A 17,919-nucleotide genomic window follows, 5' to 3' on the forward strand; every position below is an offset into this window, starting at 1 on the left:
AAGAGCAGAAGAAAAAACTTGCTAAACTGAAAATGTATCAGAGTAAGGGTACCATCGTGTTGTGCCCTTTCACTGTCCAATTTTATACAGAAACATTTTTCTACAGCTCCTTCAACTTTTACTTTACTCACGTTGAGCATCACTCCGAAATTTCAGGTCCAAAATCTCAGTCATACTAACCCCTGGTGCTTCATCGCTAAAGTATGGCAGTTAGCAACAAACAGTCCCATTCTGGAATAGGAATGAGGCTTCAAAATACATATTCAAAATATATTCTACAGTGGTTCCATTCCTGATAAGCCAACTATTTGCAAATAAAATAAAATGCTTTACATTCACAGTAAAGAAAACAGGATTTTGTATTTGCAAATTGAAAAACAAGGGCCACTTGCTTCTCCCTGGGAGGAGTTGCTGAAGCTTAGTATACCTGTATTTACATTTATATATATTATCTTTAACTTACTAACATACAATAAAGTACGAGGTTAAAGGGCAGGCCTGGAATAGCTTTAAATGTCAATTAATACTAGATACATTCCTAATGAGAAGGCTTAGTAGATGAAATATCAAGCTTCTAATTTATTTAAAAATAGAGCAAAATGAAAATGAGGCAAAAGGTCCTTATTTCTTTGAGATTGAAAAGGTGGGTACTTCATTTACCTAAAACTTATGTGCCATAGTTTATATTTACATATAACCTCTCCAAAGGGCTTCCCTGGTGGCTCACTGGTAAAGAATCTGACTGCAAAGCAGGAGACGTGGGCTCAATCCCTGGGTGGGGAAGATCCCCTGAAGGAGGGCATGGCAACCCACTCCAGTATTCTTGCTGGGAAAATCCCACGGACAGAGAAGAGAAGTCTGGTGGGCTACAGTCCATGGGGTTGTGAAAGATTTGGACACAACTAAAGTTACTGAGCACGAGCCAGAGCAACCTCTCCAAAAGCAAAGGACAATGAGTCCTTTGTTTTACATTTTTCAACTGGGTAATTATCAGAATGGATGAAACTTCACAGCACTTGAAGAATACTCACACCAAGTTTACTAAGACGAATACCCCACCGGGCATCAGTACTGAGTTCACAGAACTTAAACTTCGTTTCTATTTCCTGACAGAGACTGGCCAACTGAGACCCCACCAGAGATATTGCCTAAAAAGTTAAAATAGAATTAAAATTCAGTTGCAAATAGACAATGTTTTAATACTTTTTATGCAAAACTCAACAATAAAAACCATAATCTTCAGTCTTTCTTTATGGTAACAGTTGGAATGTTACATGTTGCTTTGTAAACCATCATGACTTACACTTAGGTAATAATTACTTTGGTAATTTGGCTTTTAGTGTGATGCCATAAATTTAGGCTGGATTTCTTTCATAAGAAAAGGCCCAATTTGAGCTATCTTACAAGTAAAATCCCCACAAAGGGCAAATTTTAAAACAAACATTAAAGACAAGTTTCGCATCCATTAAACTTGTCCTGTGAAAAAGAACTGGCCCGTGAATCTAAGGTTTCAAATACACTAGAATAAGAATAGGCAGTGAGGTTCTGTGGCTGCATACAGATTTAAGAAATAAAAAAATACAATTCCCTGGGTTAAGCAATGCTTAGGATCTGCATATGCAATCTCTGGTGTGTCACTAGTTAAGGAAAAGCTAATAGAAACCATGTGAGTTAGCTTGATGATGCTTCTGCTAAATCTTGAAAATTTGGTGGCAAGGCCAGTTTTATTTCTTTTGCTAAATCTTTAATTCTTCAGGAACCAAAGGTGTGCCTCCTTAGGTCATACCAATATTTTGTCATAATTCTGCCATGCTTTATCTGTGAGCTTCCAGAGATTCTCAAAGACTTCTTTTTGCGGTAAGAGAGTGCAGTACCCCAGTGCCAAGTCGAGATCCACCAGGCGACAATTAAATACCTGTAGAGAGAAAGCACCTGGAGAAGCAAGTTCCTCACAATTAAAACAGAACTCGGTCTCTAATGGCTGATTTGCCACTAAATTTAATTTTAGACTAAGAAAGAACAAGCGTTGCACAAAAAGTTATTTACAGTAAAATAATTCTGAGTTGCTGCTTAGATTTCATGTCTTTTATCACTACTACAAATTTAAGGAAAGCAACTCTAGCAAGTTCTATGTGACAGAGCACACCTTCAGAAGCAATCAGGGTGGGGGCAGTGGGGCGGGAGAGGAACTTAGCACAAACAAATACTCACTTTGTACAAGAGTGTGGTGGCATTTCCCCTGATAAACGTAACAGCTTTCTCTTTCAATTCCATAACAAGGTGCCTGGATTTAACTAATGGGGCCTCTTCAAACAACTTAAAAAAAAAAAAAAGGGAAGAATCCTCAGGTCCATTTCTATGAGCGCTTTGAAAACTTTCCTTAAATATTAAGGAACTTTGAAAATTCACCATCCTATGCAAATAGCACTGTCATTTAATCTATAATGACAGAAAGCTGGGACGTGAAGGGGAATTAACTGGGAAAGGACAAAAATAGAACCTTTTAAAATACTCTGTACCTTGATTATAGTGTTGGCGACAAGGTGAAAATACATTGGTTGACATACTTAAAATACGTGCATTTTAATTTTGAAAGCTATACTTCAATAAACTGGTTTTTTTTTTAAAAGAAAAACTGGCATTTAGTAAATATCAATAGAGTAGTAGAAATGAATGCAGTTCCCTCTGAGACCAGCTTCATAAGCAAGTTATCAATAGATAGCTTGTCTTCTAGAGTCTTTTCATAATGTTGTCAGGTAATAATTACAGTAGTTTGGGCCACAGTAAAAACAAAGAGCAGATGGACAATTTCCGATAAAATGCAAGTATACATTTTTGTAGATGTTCAACAGATGTTTCCTAAACCTGGCAAATAATCAATTTCCTCACTACAAAGCCAAATGGGAAAACGTGGGCCCCAATTCTTTTAACAGTGCTTTTGTATCTATATTCTTGCAAACTGAAAGTATTTGTTCTCGAAATAATACCTTTTCGCTCAAACTGGCATTCATGAAGCTTGACACAGAGTGCTGAAGGCAGGTACCAAAGGAACCAATCACAAATTTTAGGGCCAGTTCCCACTGGCTAGATTCCTGAAGGTTCTGAAGCAAGGAAGAGATGGAATGGATAACAGGTAACATCAGGCTGTCTCCTGTGAAGTGATAAAAAAGAATTTTACTTGAATAAAAGTATTTTAATCTTTAGATTTTTTTTTTTTTTTTAAACAAAGACCATATTTGGAAACTGTCTTCAGGGACGGTCTACTTCTTCAATGCACATAATAGTCAGAATTGGTTCTCAAAGTTAGTAAATGAGAGTTAACAAGAGGTCTGATTGAAACCGGAAAATAGTTAAGTACATGGGTATGGAGGTACTTTGATTTTAACTTGCTTATTCTGAGGTGCTTTACGTCATGAGCTGAAGAAAACCACTTCTCCACTTGGAAGACCAAAATGTAGAACAGGTTCACAAAAGTTAACACTAGATAAGCCAAATGACCCACTCTCCTGACTGTTTGAAGAGTAACAATGTAACAGTAGTAACTAAGAAACTAGGACATTGTATCAGGTTCATATTCAGGATTTAAAGAACTTTCTGTACTGGCATATTTACAAAATTGAAACAGTGGTTATACATGTTTGAAGCCAAATACCTTCACTGGCGAAGCAGTATGGTAAACTCATAGAATCCAGGGGATATCTCTTGCTTTCTACAAAACAGAATAAATTCAATAATAACTCTTTCATAAAACAAATAGTCCCAGGGATACTTTAATATTGTGCTCTTATCAAATAACATTCTAAAGCAATCTGCTACTTAAACAATAAAAAAAACCCAAGTATACATACAGAAAAATACACAGAAAAGTGTACATCCAGACCAAGAAACAGAACACTAAGAGCTCCCAGAAACCGCCCCCTTGTCTCCTTCTGGTCAACCCCCAAGAGTAACCACCATCCTCATTTCCAACAGCATTGCCTCCTTATAGCTTGTTCTTTAAGTAAATGAAATCATACAATATGTATTCTTTTATTCCTTCCTTCATTTGTTCAGCATTATGTCTGTAATATGGAGAAGAACACAGCAACCCACTCCAACAATCTTGCCTGGAGAATCCCATGGACAGAGGAGCCTGGCGGGCTATTGTCCACAGGGTCACATAGAGTTGGATATGACTGAAGCAACTTAGCACGCACACACTCATGCCTACAAGTGATTCATCCATGTTACTGGGTAGTTCCAGTTCCAAACCCAGAAATACACAGAAAAAAAATATTACATAGATGAGAATTACCAGCCAGAGGTACAAGTGACGAAATCAATTCATAGATGACAGGGAGCACCATCTGTGACTCAAGAACTATTCCATCTTCACTGAAGAAGTCACAGTAAGACCACTCCTCATATGGATCTTTATGAGTTCCAAAAGAAGTCTAAATATCAAAGTATACAGAGAACACATAGAAAAGGACACTGTGGGACAGATACCCTCTTCACTGAGTAGAATCCAGAATCAGACCTGTTAGAGCCAAATGTAATTTTAGCCAGACTATAAAGTCTGTCTCTTCTGGTCGAGGGCTTAAAATACTGCTGCTTTAAGTTAAATTATTGCTCAGGGAATTTCCTGGCAGTCCCGTGGTCAGGATTTGGTGTGTTCACTGTGGGGGTCCGGGTACCACTTGTGGTCAGGGATGATCCCACAAACCGTGAGACCAAAAAATAAAATAAAATAAATAGTTACTCTGGACAATGTCCAGAGATGCCTTGTTTGAGGCCCAATGTTTCAAAAGAGTGCAGCAAATTAAAGCCAATAAATGTGACTAGAAAAGAGAAGTGGTCTCACGTCCTTAAGTAGTTCTCTGGTGTACAGTAAGAAAATATAAGAGGTTGATTCAGTATTTTTATAAACTATGCAAATAATTTAAAAGTGGTATATAATGGATTGGGCTGGGGTTTTAAGGGAAAGAAATTCAGAGCAATTTACTTTCGTGAGAATTCCACAATCATCCATTTGGCACTGTCTGGAAAGCTCTACTGCCATCAAAGTATATTTACAGAGTTCTAAGGCATCCAGCAAAAAATCTGAAAGTGGAGAAAAATCATTAAACTATTATTTCATGTGTTTAGAATAACAACAACAACAAATCTTTTTAATAATTACCATTCAAAATCCTAAGACAGGCCACAAAGTAGACAGAAAGGTTTTGACATAGCTTTGACTACCCTAAATAATACAGGTCAATATTTTTCTTAAGCTTGACTGGAAAGTAAGATCAGATATGGGGAGGAAAGGAATTTCACCATCCCCTGAAAGTGAGTATTGTCAACAGTCAGAAATGACATTGCTGGGACTTCTCTAGTGGTCCAGAGTCTAAGCCTCTACACTCCCAATTCAGGGGGCCTGGGTTCGATCCCTGGTCAGAGAACTAGATCTCACCCGCTGCAACGAAAGACCCCGCTTGTTACAACTAAGACCTGGCACAGCCAAATAGATAAATAAATATTTTTTAAAAATGACATTGCTAACTTTGGAAATATTTAAAAATAGTAATCCCCACAGAGATTCAATTATAAGTGCCCCTTTGTGAAAGGGGTAACGATCTCGCCATACCTTCACACGGCCAGTTATAAGAGGAGAGCATTAACTACGCAAAAATGGAATGAAGCAGAGAACATAAAACTATGTAGATTATAAATCTTGTCACCTGGACTGCAGATGGTGGCAGCCTGGCATGCAAGGTCGTGTATCTCGGAGGGAAGATTTAGACCCACAGGTACTGTCACTGGAATGCCACTGGCCAACATGTGACACAGCTTCTGACACGTTAGGAACAGGAACTGCCCAGTGTCGGTATTGCAGTGATATTTAAACAAGTCCCTTTAGAAGAAAGCAAGTATCAGAAGTTAGAACACTCACATGGGAAGCAGATGTGTTTGCCTTACTCAGACTAATACATAATCACTACCAGCATATACAATGTCTTTAAATGTTTTCACAGTCTACAGCAAAAACTTGCTTGGGGCACTGTTGTAGTGCAAGATGACCTACACTACTTGGGGGTCAGTTACTAGACTTCTACGCTCCCTCTTTCTGACTCAGGCAACCAAGACAGGCTCTCAGGGTGAGAAACCAAGAGTCATTTCTGTGGAAGTGAAAGGGTCACCAGCCCTACCTTTTTAAATTTTTTATTGCTTATTGAAAATTAGGCTTATAGCTTTAAAAAAAATTGTTGATTATAGTTGCTTTACAATGTCGTATTAGTTTCTGTTGTGCAGCAAAGTGAATCAACTATATGTATACATATATCCTCTTTATATATACATGCATATACTCTTGTATATATATGAGTATAGATACATACATATACTCTTTTCTCTTTTTTTGGATTTCCCCTTTGCTGCTGCTGCTGCTAAGTCGCTTCAGTCGTGTCCGACTCTGTGCGACCCCATAGATGGCAGCCCACCGGGCTCCCTGGGATTCTCCAGGCAAGAACACTGGAGTGGGCTGCCATTTCCTTCTCCAATGCATGAAAGTGAAAAGTGAAAGTGAAGTCGCTCAGTCGTGTCTGACTCTTAGCGACCCCATGGACTGCAGCCCACCAGGCTCCTCTGTCCATTGGATTTTCCAGGCAAGAGTACGGGGGTGGAGTGCCATCGCCTTCCCCGGATTTCCCGTTTAGGTCACCACAAAGCAGCGTTCCCTGTGCTATACAGTAGGTTCCCATTAGCTCTCTATTTCATACATAGCATCAATAGTATATATGTGTCATCTATCTCCCAATTCATCCCCTTCCCTCATTCCCCTTGGTGTCCGTATGTTTGTTCTCTACGTCTGTGTCTCTAGTTTTGCTTTGTAAATAAAATCACCTATACCAATTTTTTCAGATTCCACATGTATGTGTTAATATATGGTATCTGTATTTCTCTTTCTGACTTACCACCAGCCCTATCCTTATCATCAAAGAAATAAATGAAGTCGGTGTTCCTTTCTGATGAGCTGTGTGATCTGGGGACTAAGAACTCACCTGCATTTTCTCAATGCAGCTTCTACGTTCCCATCGCTCAAGGCCCTCAAGGTCAGCTCAGCTTCCAGCTCTTGCCTGGACACCTGCAGGGTCAGCGCCTGTCGGTGCAGCTTGGACTCAGCGCTCAGCCTCTGCTCCTCAGTAGCCCGGGGCTCTGCTGGCCTCCAGGGTTTGTGTTTAGCCTGTGCAACTTGGTGAGCTTTAATGTGTTGTTCCCGGAGCTCTGCTACCAGAGAACTCTTGCTATAATCTTCAAATGAAAGAAAGACCTCAAAGTTCTCCTGCAGTAAGGCAAGCGAGACAAAGCCCCATGTCTGTTCAGTTCATCCATGGCTGAACATCACTGGTGTGTCATGAATCTCTCTTTTCTCCCTTGTAAATTAAGAATTTAAGTCTCTATATTTCAAAAGTAACTTATATAAAGGTTGGGACAGGGGAAAATATCACTTTAACCCAGGGTTTTCCTAACCTCAGCACTGCTGAGTGTATTTGGCTCAGTAATTCTGTTGTAATTCTAAACCTACTGCAATTCTCAGTAATTCTAAACCTAACCCTGAACAGGAGAAAGGGGTTAAGTACTAGGTTTGTGCAATTCCATCCTGGCAGCTTGAAGAAGCCAGTTGTGCTGTTTTCTGTAATAACTCCTGGTTGGCTTCTAACTCTGGAACTAGGATTTATTTTTCCAACCCAATAAAAAAAGTCCTCCTGAAGCCCAAGGAAGGGCACCAAGAGGCAGTGGCAGTCAGGGGGACTTTTTTGACACCACACTTTAGAGCAGCGTTTCTCTACCTGCCAGATAACTGTTTCCTGCAGAGGCTGTCTGGGTACAAGAGGTTGTTTAGCAGCATCCTCGGCCTCTCCCCACTACAGCTGGCACAAGGAATGCTCCACAAATAGTAGCATAACTAAACACGACTTTGCTTAGATCAAAACTGTTGCTTTAAAAGATCTGCAATTTTCAGATTTAACAAGAATGTGGAGAAGTTAACTTATGCTGACTCCTGGGTGCTTTACATGAAGACATCTATTGTTTAAAATGGAAGGTCTCAAACTTTAGGGGTGCAGCACCTCTTTATACTCTTAAAAACTATTGAGGGGGGCTTTCCGGGTGGCTCAGTGGTCAAGAATTTGCCTGCCAGTGCAGGAGACAGGTTCGATCCCTGGTTCGGGAAGACCCCACAGGCCGAGGAGCAGCTAGGCCCAGGAGCTGCAACTACTAATGTCTGAGCGCCCAAGAGCCCAATGATAGAAGCCACCACCATGAGAAGCCTGAACATCACAACTAGAGCGTACCCCCTCCTCTCTGAAACTAGAGAAAAGTCTGCACAGCAATGAAGACCCAGCATAACCAAAAAGCAAAATAGGGCCCTCCTCCAAATTTTAATGAGATATCTATCAATATTTACTGTATTGGAAATTAAACAAAAATTTAAAATACGTGAGCATATAAAAATGCACATTCTATCAGCCTTTAGAGTGACAATGTTATCACAGCATGAAGCTTCTGAAAACCCCACTACTCTCATGAGAGAATATGGATGGAAAGAACAAATCACTTCTTATTTTTGCTATAAATATAGTTTTAATCTGATGGACTCCCTGAGAGGGTCTCAGAGACCCTTGGGATTCCATGGGCTATTCTTTGAGAAACTGTGGTACAATAAATTGTGATAAATTATTTCTTCTTCCCATACTTCGAGATAAAACAGTTTAGAGTTACATTTGCCATTTACTTCAAGTTTTCACAAAGACATCCTTGTATGTACTCCATTTCCTACTTATCGGCGAGCCCTGATAGCCCTTCTATTTACAAAGTCTTTTCACATTAGGAAAGACCTGGAGCCAAAATAAAGTTAATTTCAAATTTCACATCTGAAGACAGTTAATCCATTCAAAGTGAACAGAAATTAATTTTCAAGAAAAAGCAAAGTGCCTAGAATGAAACTATATAGAAAAAAAGTAAAGACATTATGAAGTAGATAGTCATCTTTTGGACCAGTTTCTACATAAAATTTGCTGTCTTTCACAATATTTTGAAACACTATGGTTTCTCAGTTTCCTCCTCTATAAAGGAGAATGGTAATAGTAACCTCTGTGGGGAGCTACTCTGACAATTAGATAGCACATGAAAAGCCCCTGGAATCATGTATAGTACATGGTAAGAACTGAGTAAGTGATGGCTACTGTTAGCCATCATTCAGGATCATTGGAATTAAATAATCTATACAGATACCTTAAATCAAAATAGTTTTTTTAAAAAGGCATAAACGATTGATAGAATATAGTTTAAAAAGAGAGTTGTTATTTAGTCACTAAGTCGTGTCCAACTCTTTGCAACACCATGGACTGCAGCACGCCAGGCTTCTCTGTCCTCCACTGTCTCCTGGAATTTACTCAAGTTCATGTCCATTAAGTCAGTGATGTTATCTTATCCTCTGCTCTCTTCTCCTTTTGCCTTCAATTTTTCCCACCATCAGCGTCTTTTCCAACGAATCAGCTCTTTGTATCAGGTGGCTAAAGTAATGGAGCTTCAGCTTCAGTATCAGTATCAGTCCTTCCATTGAATATTCAGGGTTAATTTTCTTTAGGATTGACTGGTCTGATCTCCTTGCAGCCCAAGGGACTATCAAGAGTCTTCTCTAGCATCACAATTTGAAAGCGTCAATTCTTTGTCACTCAGCCTTCTTTATGGTCCAGCTCTCACATCTCTACACAACTACTGGAAAAACCATAGCTTTGACCATACAGAGCTTTGTCAGAAAAGTGATGTCTCTGCTTTTTAATACGCTGCCTAGGTTCCCAAGGAGCAACTGTCTTCTAATTTCATGGCCGCAGTCACCATCCGCAGTGATTTTGGAGCCCAAGAAAAGAAAATCTGTCACTACTTCTGCTTTTTCCCCTTCTATCTGCCATGAAGTGATGGGACCAGATGCCATGACCTTAGTTTTTTAATACTGAATTCTAAGCCAGCTTTTTCACTCTCTTCTTTCACCTTCATCAAGAGACTCTTTAGTTCCTCTTCGCTTATATGCGGGTATTCGGGTCAAGAATCAACAGTTAGAATCTTACATGGAACAACTGACTAGTTCAAAAAAGAGAGAACATTTCTTAAAAAGTTAAAACAACACAGAATTGCCATATGACTCAGCAATTCCTCTCCCGGGTATATACCCAAAGGCACTGAAAGCAGGAACTTAATGGATATTTGTACCTCCATGGGCAATGCAGCATTATTCACAACAGCCCCAATGGGAAAACAAACTGAGGGGCCATCAAGAAATAAACAAAAATGTGATGGAGCTGTACAGTGGAATGTTATTCAGAGGAAGGAAGGAAGTTCTATACATCTACAACATGAATGAACCTTGCAAACATTATACTAAGCAAAAAATGTCAGACACAAAAGGACAAATATTGCAAAATTCCACTTTTATGAAATTTCTAGAACAGGCAAATTCATAGAGATTAAAAGTTGATTAGAAGTTACCAGGCGCTGCAGGAAGAGAGGAATGGGGAGTTACATTGTTGAACAGATGCAAAGTTTCTGCTTGAGGTGATAAAAAGCAGACGCTGGTGATGGTTGTACAACATTGTGAATGGAGTCAACACCACTGAATTCTATATTGAAAAATGGTTAAAATAGCCAATTTTACATTGTATGTATTTTACCATGATTTAAACAATCAGTAATGCAGTACATCGAAAAAGTTACTGAATTATACATACACTTCAAATGGATGAGATGTATGGTATGTGAATTATATCGCTGCTTCCAAAAAAGAGACAGTGGTAAAGAATTTGCCTGCCCAATGCAGGAGACACAGGTTCAATCCCTGGTTCGGGATTGAAGTGGCAGAGCAACTAATCCTGGGCACCACAACTATCGAGCCTATGATTTACAGTCCGGGAACCACAACTATTGAACCTTTGCACCACAGTTACTAAAGCTTATGCGCCGCTAATAAGACAAGCCACCACAATGAGAAGCTGAGCACTGCAACTGGAAAGTAGAGAAAAACCCTGCACAGCAAGGAAGACTCAGCATAGCCAAAAGTAAATGGATAAATAAAATTAGTTTTTTAAAAAAGAGAAAAAGAAAACCAGTGTATCTACAGTTCCTGAAGGCTGGTGCAGAAAATCTTGAGGAGGAACTGATCATTTATGTCAAATGCACTGATTAGCCAGGTAACAATGTCCAACGTGGCTTAACTTACCTGTAAGCTAGCAACAGTTTTAAACTGTTTCAAGGTTTCTTCCCATTCATCCCTCTTCTGTAGATTGTCTGTAATTCAATTTTTAAAAGTTATAGAAGACATCCAAATTCTGATAGTATCAGGATTTTTAAAAGCTAAAATTTTAATTCACTTTGGTTTTCTCAAATCTTCAGTAGTTCTTTTCAGATTCTGATAGAAGACAATTTAAGTAAGCACAAAAAGAAATCTAGGGAGGGAGGTTCAAGAGGGAGGGGACAGAAGTAAACCTATGGCTGATTCATGGTGATGTATGGCAGAAACCATACAACACTGTAAAGCGACTGTCCTCCAATTAAAAAAGAAGAAACCTAAGTATTCTCTTTGAAAGTAGAAAAGAGAAGTTTTTTGGTTACATGAGAAATGGCAAGTTTTCTGAAATAAATTCTAGATTTTTTTCCCCCCAAGAGAGTTACTTTGGTAATTATTTGTCTGTTCTAACTTTTCTTGTTAGAAATAGTACATTTATTTTTTCTAAAATTTTGGCCACACCTCAAGGCATATGTGACCTTAGTTCCCTGACCGGGGATCAAACTTGAGCCCTCTCTCCATGGAAGGTGGCGTCTTAACCACTGGATTGCTGGGGAAGTCCCTTGCTAACTGTTTTAAGTTCAAGGTTAAATGGTTTTTTCCTCAGTCATAATCAAATGGTAAATGAGCAATGTGAGTAAACAGTGTAAGGCACCAGAGAAATCTAGCCTGGCATTAAAACAGTCACTGAAGTATGTACAAATGATGAGCTACTCTTAGATGATTCTGCTCTTACACTGCTAATCAAAAGAATAAGGCAAGGAAGGCTTTTCCTGAAGAAAAATGTGTGGGATCAAACAAGACAATCAGAGGATTTCATTGGTGGTCCAGTGGCTAAGATTCCACACTCCCAATGCAGGGAGCCCGGGTTCAGTCCCTAGTCAGGAAACTAGATCCCACATGCTGCAAAAAGAGCTGGCGCAGTCAAATAAGTAAATATTACAAACAAACAAATGAAAACATACAGTCAGAGCCAAACAAACAAAAAGACACAATGAGAGCCTGTGCACCAGTATGGCAGGTGTCACTGATACCTACTCCTGGAAAAGGATCAGTTTTAGAACTAAACCAAAGTGAGGGAACAGAAATGGAAACTACCTTTCTGACTGTTGCAAAGTATTTTAAGAATGTCCACTGATGTCTTCGCTACAGACAGTCTCCAGGCCTTGTCCTAAAAAGAGAAATGCAAAATGAAGTCCATTTCTTGTATCTGCCATTATATAGGTACTACATATATAAACAAATACATAAAAAGCACAGAATCAGAATAAATAATAGAAATGGCTGAACAGTCAAAAGGTCTGTGTAATAGGGAGTTGGGCACTCAAGGAAAGGATGATAAATGAATACTATATAAGCTGCTGCTAAGTCGCTTCAGTCGTGTCCGACTCTGTGTGATCCCAATATGAGAAATACCAAATGGACTCTTGGATGTATGATTTAGGGATACCACAGAATATGCAAATCTCCCACATCACCTTTCAGTTACACTGTAATTAACAAGCATTTGGATTTTGTTTCTTTTAATAGCTTATACTTATTATTTGAAAAAATATCTGGATAAAGCTCTTTGGAAAAGTTAAAAAGAACTGAACTTGTTTAGTATAGAAATCAGAAGTCTAAGAAATAATCATTATCCTCAAGACCAAAAAAGAAAAAAATAATTTTTTTTTTTTTAAGATAAGAAAACCAACGAGGGAAAAGCTTTAATTTAAAGAGATGATGTATGTAAAAGGCTTAGTAAGGGTCGGGTTCATATGAAGTACTCAAACATTTTGATCATGGGTTGTAGTTGAAGCTGGTGGTTGAGAACACAGAGTTTTAAATGAGGTGCTGCCACTTTCCAAATACTCTTGGGAAAAGCCACTAATTTTAAAATTTTAGTTTCTAAACTCAATCAGTAAGGAGCTAACAACAGGGCCTCCGTCACAGCGATGTTCACTGCTTTACTGTAAGGAAGAAATGGTAATCCATTTGAAGTACTCTAATGCTTAGGGAACAATAAGAGGATAATAAATTTTAGGTGTTTAAAAAAATCATTTCCCTAAAGGTAAAAAAATGACTGAAGTGGAGACTTCTCTGGTGGTCTATGCTCCCAATGCAGGGGGGCTTGGGTTTGACCCCTGGTCAGGGAACTAAATCCCACATGCAGTAACTAAGACCAGGAGGAGCCCCCACCTCCAAAAAAAAAAAAAAAAGGCTGCAATGGGAAAAAAAGAAAAAGATTGAAGTGAATCACTGAGAAAGACTGGGAAGTAAGTATATCCAAAGGTTTTAAAAACTCAACTCCCCTGGATAAATTAGGTTTTCCGGTCCCTTATCTTCTATCCCAAATTGGCTTTCTGGTAACTGCTTCTAAATTTCAAGGTTCTGTTCTCAGATTAGATATACATTGTTTCTGTGGCTGACCTTACTTGAGAGTAATGATTATGCCCCATGCAATGTAAAACACTGTTTACACTTTAAGGCATTAGGGAAAACTCTATGTCCAACAGGTGCTTCAATTATTCCTTCTGATCTGCAGATCCTAGTGTGGGCACAGAGGCATTGCTCCAAGGCAGCCATATTTGTTTTTTATTTCTATATGATAAATTTTTGACACAGTAAATGGGAAATTTTCATATTAGGCCACTGTAGCAGTGAGAAGGACAAATACTCTTACCTGTGAGTCTGTCTTTTCTATCCTATTGATAAATAGCCATAAAAACTGGATTTATCTTCATTTAGTAAAAATCTCACCTCATTAGAAGCATCTGGTTCTTCCTGTAAAGCCAGTCGTGCCCATATGATTACTCTTTCTGCAGTTTTCTTAGCTTCAGCAAAAGGCAAAGACCTCAACAGAAGGACACAGTCTTCACCCTACAGAGTTTGAAAGGAAAAAAAAACAGCTGGTACTGTCAAGGAATGATTTGGATTTACCTCTTAACTTTATTATTTAAAGATGAAATGATATTTTGAAAAACAGATTATGATTCCATGGTTTAAACATCTAAAAATCGTTTCATATGACAGAAAACAAAAAAATTAAAATACTACCCTTTGTAATTCTTGGGTATGCCTAACAGTTTTAGAATTATATAAAGACACTTAAAAATACAAAAATAAACCCACATCCTATTCTGGAAACAAAGGATCCTATAGCATATATAAAACATGAGCTAAGTTTTATTAGCTACCAAAGACAATGAAAGCTCTTTGCTACTGCTGCTGTTGCGTCGCTTCAGTCGTGTCTGACTCTGTGCAACGCCATACACGGCAGCCCACCAGGCTCCCCCATCCCTGGGATTCTCCAGGGAAGAACACTGGAGTGGGTTGCCATTTCCTTCTCCAAAGCATGAAAGTGAAAAGTGAAAGTGAAGTCACTCAGTCATGTCTGACTCTTCACAACCCCACGGACTGTAGCCCACCAGGCTCCTCCGTCCATGGGATTTTCCAGGCAAGAGTACCGGAGTGGGGTGCCATTGCCTTCTCCCATGAAAGCTCTTTAGGTACTCACAAAATACTTTAAAAGAAAAAGAAAAACTATAGATAGAGGCCAATCTAACACCTAATGTTAGTATAATTTGCTTTAATGATTATCTATTTGTATAATTTGATAGTTAAATCTTTAAAAACTGAAAACAAAGAAACCACATATGGATAAAAGTAAGAATAATATAAAACTTTCACACCTGTTCTCTATCAATCAGGTCAATAATCCTTAGACTGTAGATTTCATCTTTAGGCAACATATATGCTTCGGCCACCTTCAAAGCATCCTCTAAAGAAGATGGGACATCTTGTTTGAGAATGTATCTAACCACCCTCTGAAATAGAGACAATTCATATTTCTTTGTTATGAAATCTCACAGAGAACCCAGAAATCATGTTTATGTAATTAAAACAATGTAGCAAAAACTAAACTGCATGAAGAATTAAAACACAATTTGTATTCTGAATTTAATGACAATCCTTTCACTTTTTTTGTTCCCCTTAGCTTTATTGAGATTTAATTGATAAGTAAAAATAATATATATTTACGGTACAAAAATTATGATGTAATCTGCTTCTTTAGCTCCTTAATTATCTGTTGTCTTTACTGTTTTAATAACCAATCAAACACTCTGTTAACATCCTATCTAACAAAAGGAAAGTAGTGAAGAACCTAGGTATATGAATCTTTAAGAATGTAAAACCCGGTCACATTTCCCATGGTATTCTAGAAGTGGAACAAAGGTGTTAAAAGATTCTTCAATTATTGGACTTACCATTATTTCTTTGTTTAAGAGATTCACCTCTCTTATTCCATAGCCTCGTAAAAGTTTTTTCATCTCCATTAGTTTGTAACTTTCCTGTAATAGCTTGACCCTAAAAGTAAATTTACTGATATTAACATGGACTGTCTTTGTTATGAAATACTAAGAGACACAGTAAAGGATAGAAAAAAATGTTAATTTCAACTCAAAACATAGTTTATCCAACACCAAAAAAGTAGATCAAGAGACTGTAATCTTACTTGGGATGGTCCATCTCTAGGTGCTGTTTCACCAGCTGCTCCACAGCTGCACTCCAGGGGACCACGGCGGCATACATTATCTTGAGCACAGCATCAAATATGAGCTACCAAGACACACACACACCAACAGTGAATAGCCCTTGGATTTACATTTCATGCAAATTAACAATGCTGCTCAATCTACAGCAGGGGCCCTGTATCTACTGTATGGAAACTTGAGAATATTTCATCTTCTGACAGCAAAACCATGTATTTCTTCCAATATTCACACATCTTAAGTCATTATTTTCTATAGTCTGTTTAAAAATGTCTTTTTTATGATTTTATTCACATTTTACAATAATGACTAAAAACAGTGTGAAGTCAAAATAAAGGTATATGATAAATATATTAAAAACTGTATGTTTGTAAGACCATAGAAATGCTGGAAATACATGCATTCAAATATCAATGTGGTATTTCTGCAGGTGGGAATGAGAAGACTTTCCACTTTTTATTTTCATGAGAAAAAAGAATCATGGGTGATTGTGATTTTACTTTTATTCTTTTTTTATATTATACAAATTCTTCCTAACAAATATGTATTGCTTTTTCTTGGTTTTACTTTTTAATATGTATTTTTTTCAAACTTTGAACTTTTATTTTGTACTGGGGAATATAGCCAACTAACAATGTTGTGGCAGTTTCAGGTGAACAGCGAAAAACATCTGCTGCTTTTGTGACCAGAAAAAAAACTTTTAAGAAAGGATGCAATGCTCAGAAGAAAAACTACATGATCACTATTTACTTACATCTGTGTCAGATAAACATCCTATTACTGCCATGGCTTTTGCTTCCCAGGCTGTATCAAAGAGTGAGGTGAACTTTGAGCTACATCTCTTCAGTAAATCCTAAAATGAGACAAACATTTTGTTTAAATTTAAAACTCACTAGAAAACAAAGAAACAAAACCAAACCCCACACACATAAATAATTAGATAAACAGCTTTTATGGATACGTAAAAAAACCAAAAACTTCTACTTAGCTATGAATGATGAACAATGGTCAACAGTGCAAAATTGCCAAAACCTTGGTCTTCAGTTTTACATGGCACAGAAAACTTTGTTTATACTTCTATTATTTCACAACAGCCATTTGCAGAAAGTCCTAATATTATCCCATTGTGTCAAGGTTACCAGTCAATTAGTAGCAGAGTTAACTCACATTCTTAACAACAATATGCTGCACAAATCCTAATGTTAAGTATCCACATTCCTCAAAGAGTTAAACATTCAATACAACCACACACTGCACGGATCCAGGAAAAAAAGAAGTTACCTCTATGTACAAAAGGAGCAATTCCTCCTCCTGTAAGTCATGTTCATGCATGTAAACTCTTATAAATTTCTGGAAGATGGAAGGAATAAGCTCAGGGGCCAGGACTTTATCAAACATTCGGAATACAATGGTGGTTGTATCCTCCTGGATGTCAACATAAAGATGGCATAAATGCAAACTCTAGTCATGTTGACTATGGTAAAATAATTTTGATAAATCTAGACTTTTACCTACCTTCTCAAAATCAGAGAGGGCTAATTTGCAGTTGTATTTCCTATGCAGTGTGATTAACTCTCGAAGGTTATTTACCAAAGTCCTTAACTGACATACTTCCTCCGTGTTTTGATTATCCTTATAAAACGAAAGTGTTGAAGTTGTTACAGATATGAAATAAATGTGTGAGGGAAAGACAAATAAGAGGAAACCTATAACTTATGCCTTTAAATTTTGTATAAGTCTAACTAAAATTAACTAGTACAAATTAACAGATCAGAGTCCAACAGAACTCTGAAATTTTTCTTTCTTAAAAAATAGAAAAAACTATTAATACAGTGTAATATTTTTTCAGAACCCCAAGTATACTTAGGTACACAAACATCATTTAGATGGTCCTCAATGTTCCAACCATGTAGATATAAAGCTACAGATTAAGACCAGATATAAAGCTATGACATTTCCTAGAGCTATATACAAGACACAGAATTTTCAATTGATAAAAGGCAATTAGGGAAAAGAGAAAGAGGAAAAGCTCTCTTGTGGAAAAACATATATAATGATCAATATACTTTATACATTATAAGA

The 17,919-nt window shown here is 37.7% G+C and overlaps 1 protein-coding gene across 1 annotated transcript in view; it reads right to left on the reverse strand.

The window, feature by feature from the left end:
* KNTC1 (kinetochore associated 1) overlaps positions 1–17,919 on the reverse strand; it is a 66,267-nt gene that overhangs the window by 22,591 nt on the left and 25,757 nt on the right. Inside the window, exons 24-41 of the mRNA XM_040250779.1 lie at positions 17,353–17,469; positions 17,119–17,262; positions 16,592–16,690; positions 15,801–15,904; positions 15,553–15,652; positions 14,977–15,111; positions 14,045–14,164; positions 12,404–12,476; positions 11,240–11,307; positions 7,026–7,306; positions 5,706–5,878; positions 4,985–5,082; positions 4,295–4,433; positions 3,653–3,709; positions 2,988–3,151; positions 2,212–2,316; positions 1,787–1,915; positions 1,032–1,148 (exon numbers count right to left, since the gene is read on the reverse strand). Coding sequence (XP_040106713.1) covers positions 1,032–1,148; positions 1,787–1,915; positions 2,212–2,316; positions 2,988–3,151; positions 3,653–3,709; positions 4,295–4,433; positions 4,985–5,082; positions 5,706–5,878; positions 7,026–7,306; positions 11,240–11,307; positions 12,404–12,476; positions 14,045–14,164; positions 14,977–15,111; positions 15,553–15,652; positions 15,801–15,904; positions 16,592–16,690; positions 17,119–17,262; positions 17,353–17,469 — 2,223 coding nt within the window. The remainder of the gene's footprint in view (positions 1–1,031; positions 1,149–1,786; positions 1,916–2,211; positions 2,317–2,987; positions 3,152–3,652; positions 3,710–4,294; positions 4,434–4,984; positions 5,083–5,705; positions 5,879–7,025; positions 7,307–11,239; positions 11,308–12,403; positions 12,477–14,044; positions 14,165–14,976; positions 15,112–15,552; positions 15,653–15,800; positions 15,905–16,591; positions 16,691–17,118; positions 17,263–17,352; positions 17,470–17,919) is intronic.

Source organism: Oryx dammah, unplaced genomic scaffold (assembly GCF_014754425.2).
Source record: "Oryx dammah isolate SB20612 unplaced genomic scaffold, SCBI_Odam_1.1 HiC_scaffold_12, whole genome shotgun sequence".
In the NCBI taxonomy this organism is placed as follows: domain Eukaryota; kingdom Metazoa; phylum Chordata; class Mammalia; order Artiodactyla; family Bovidae; genus Oryx; species Oryx dammah.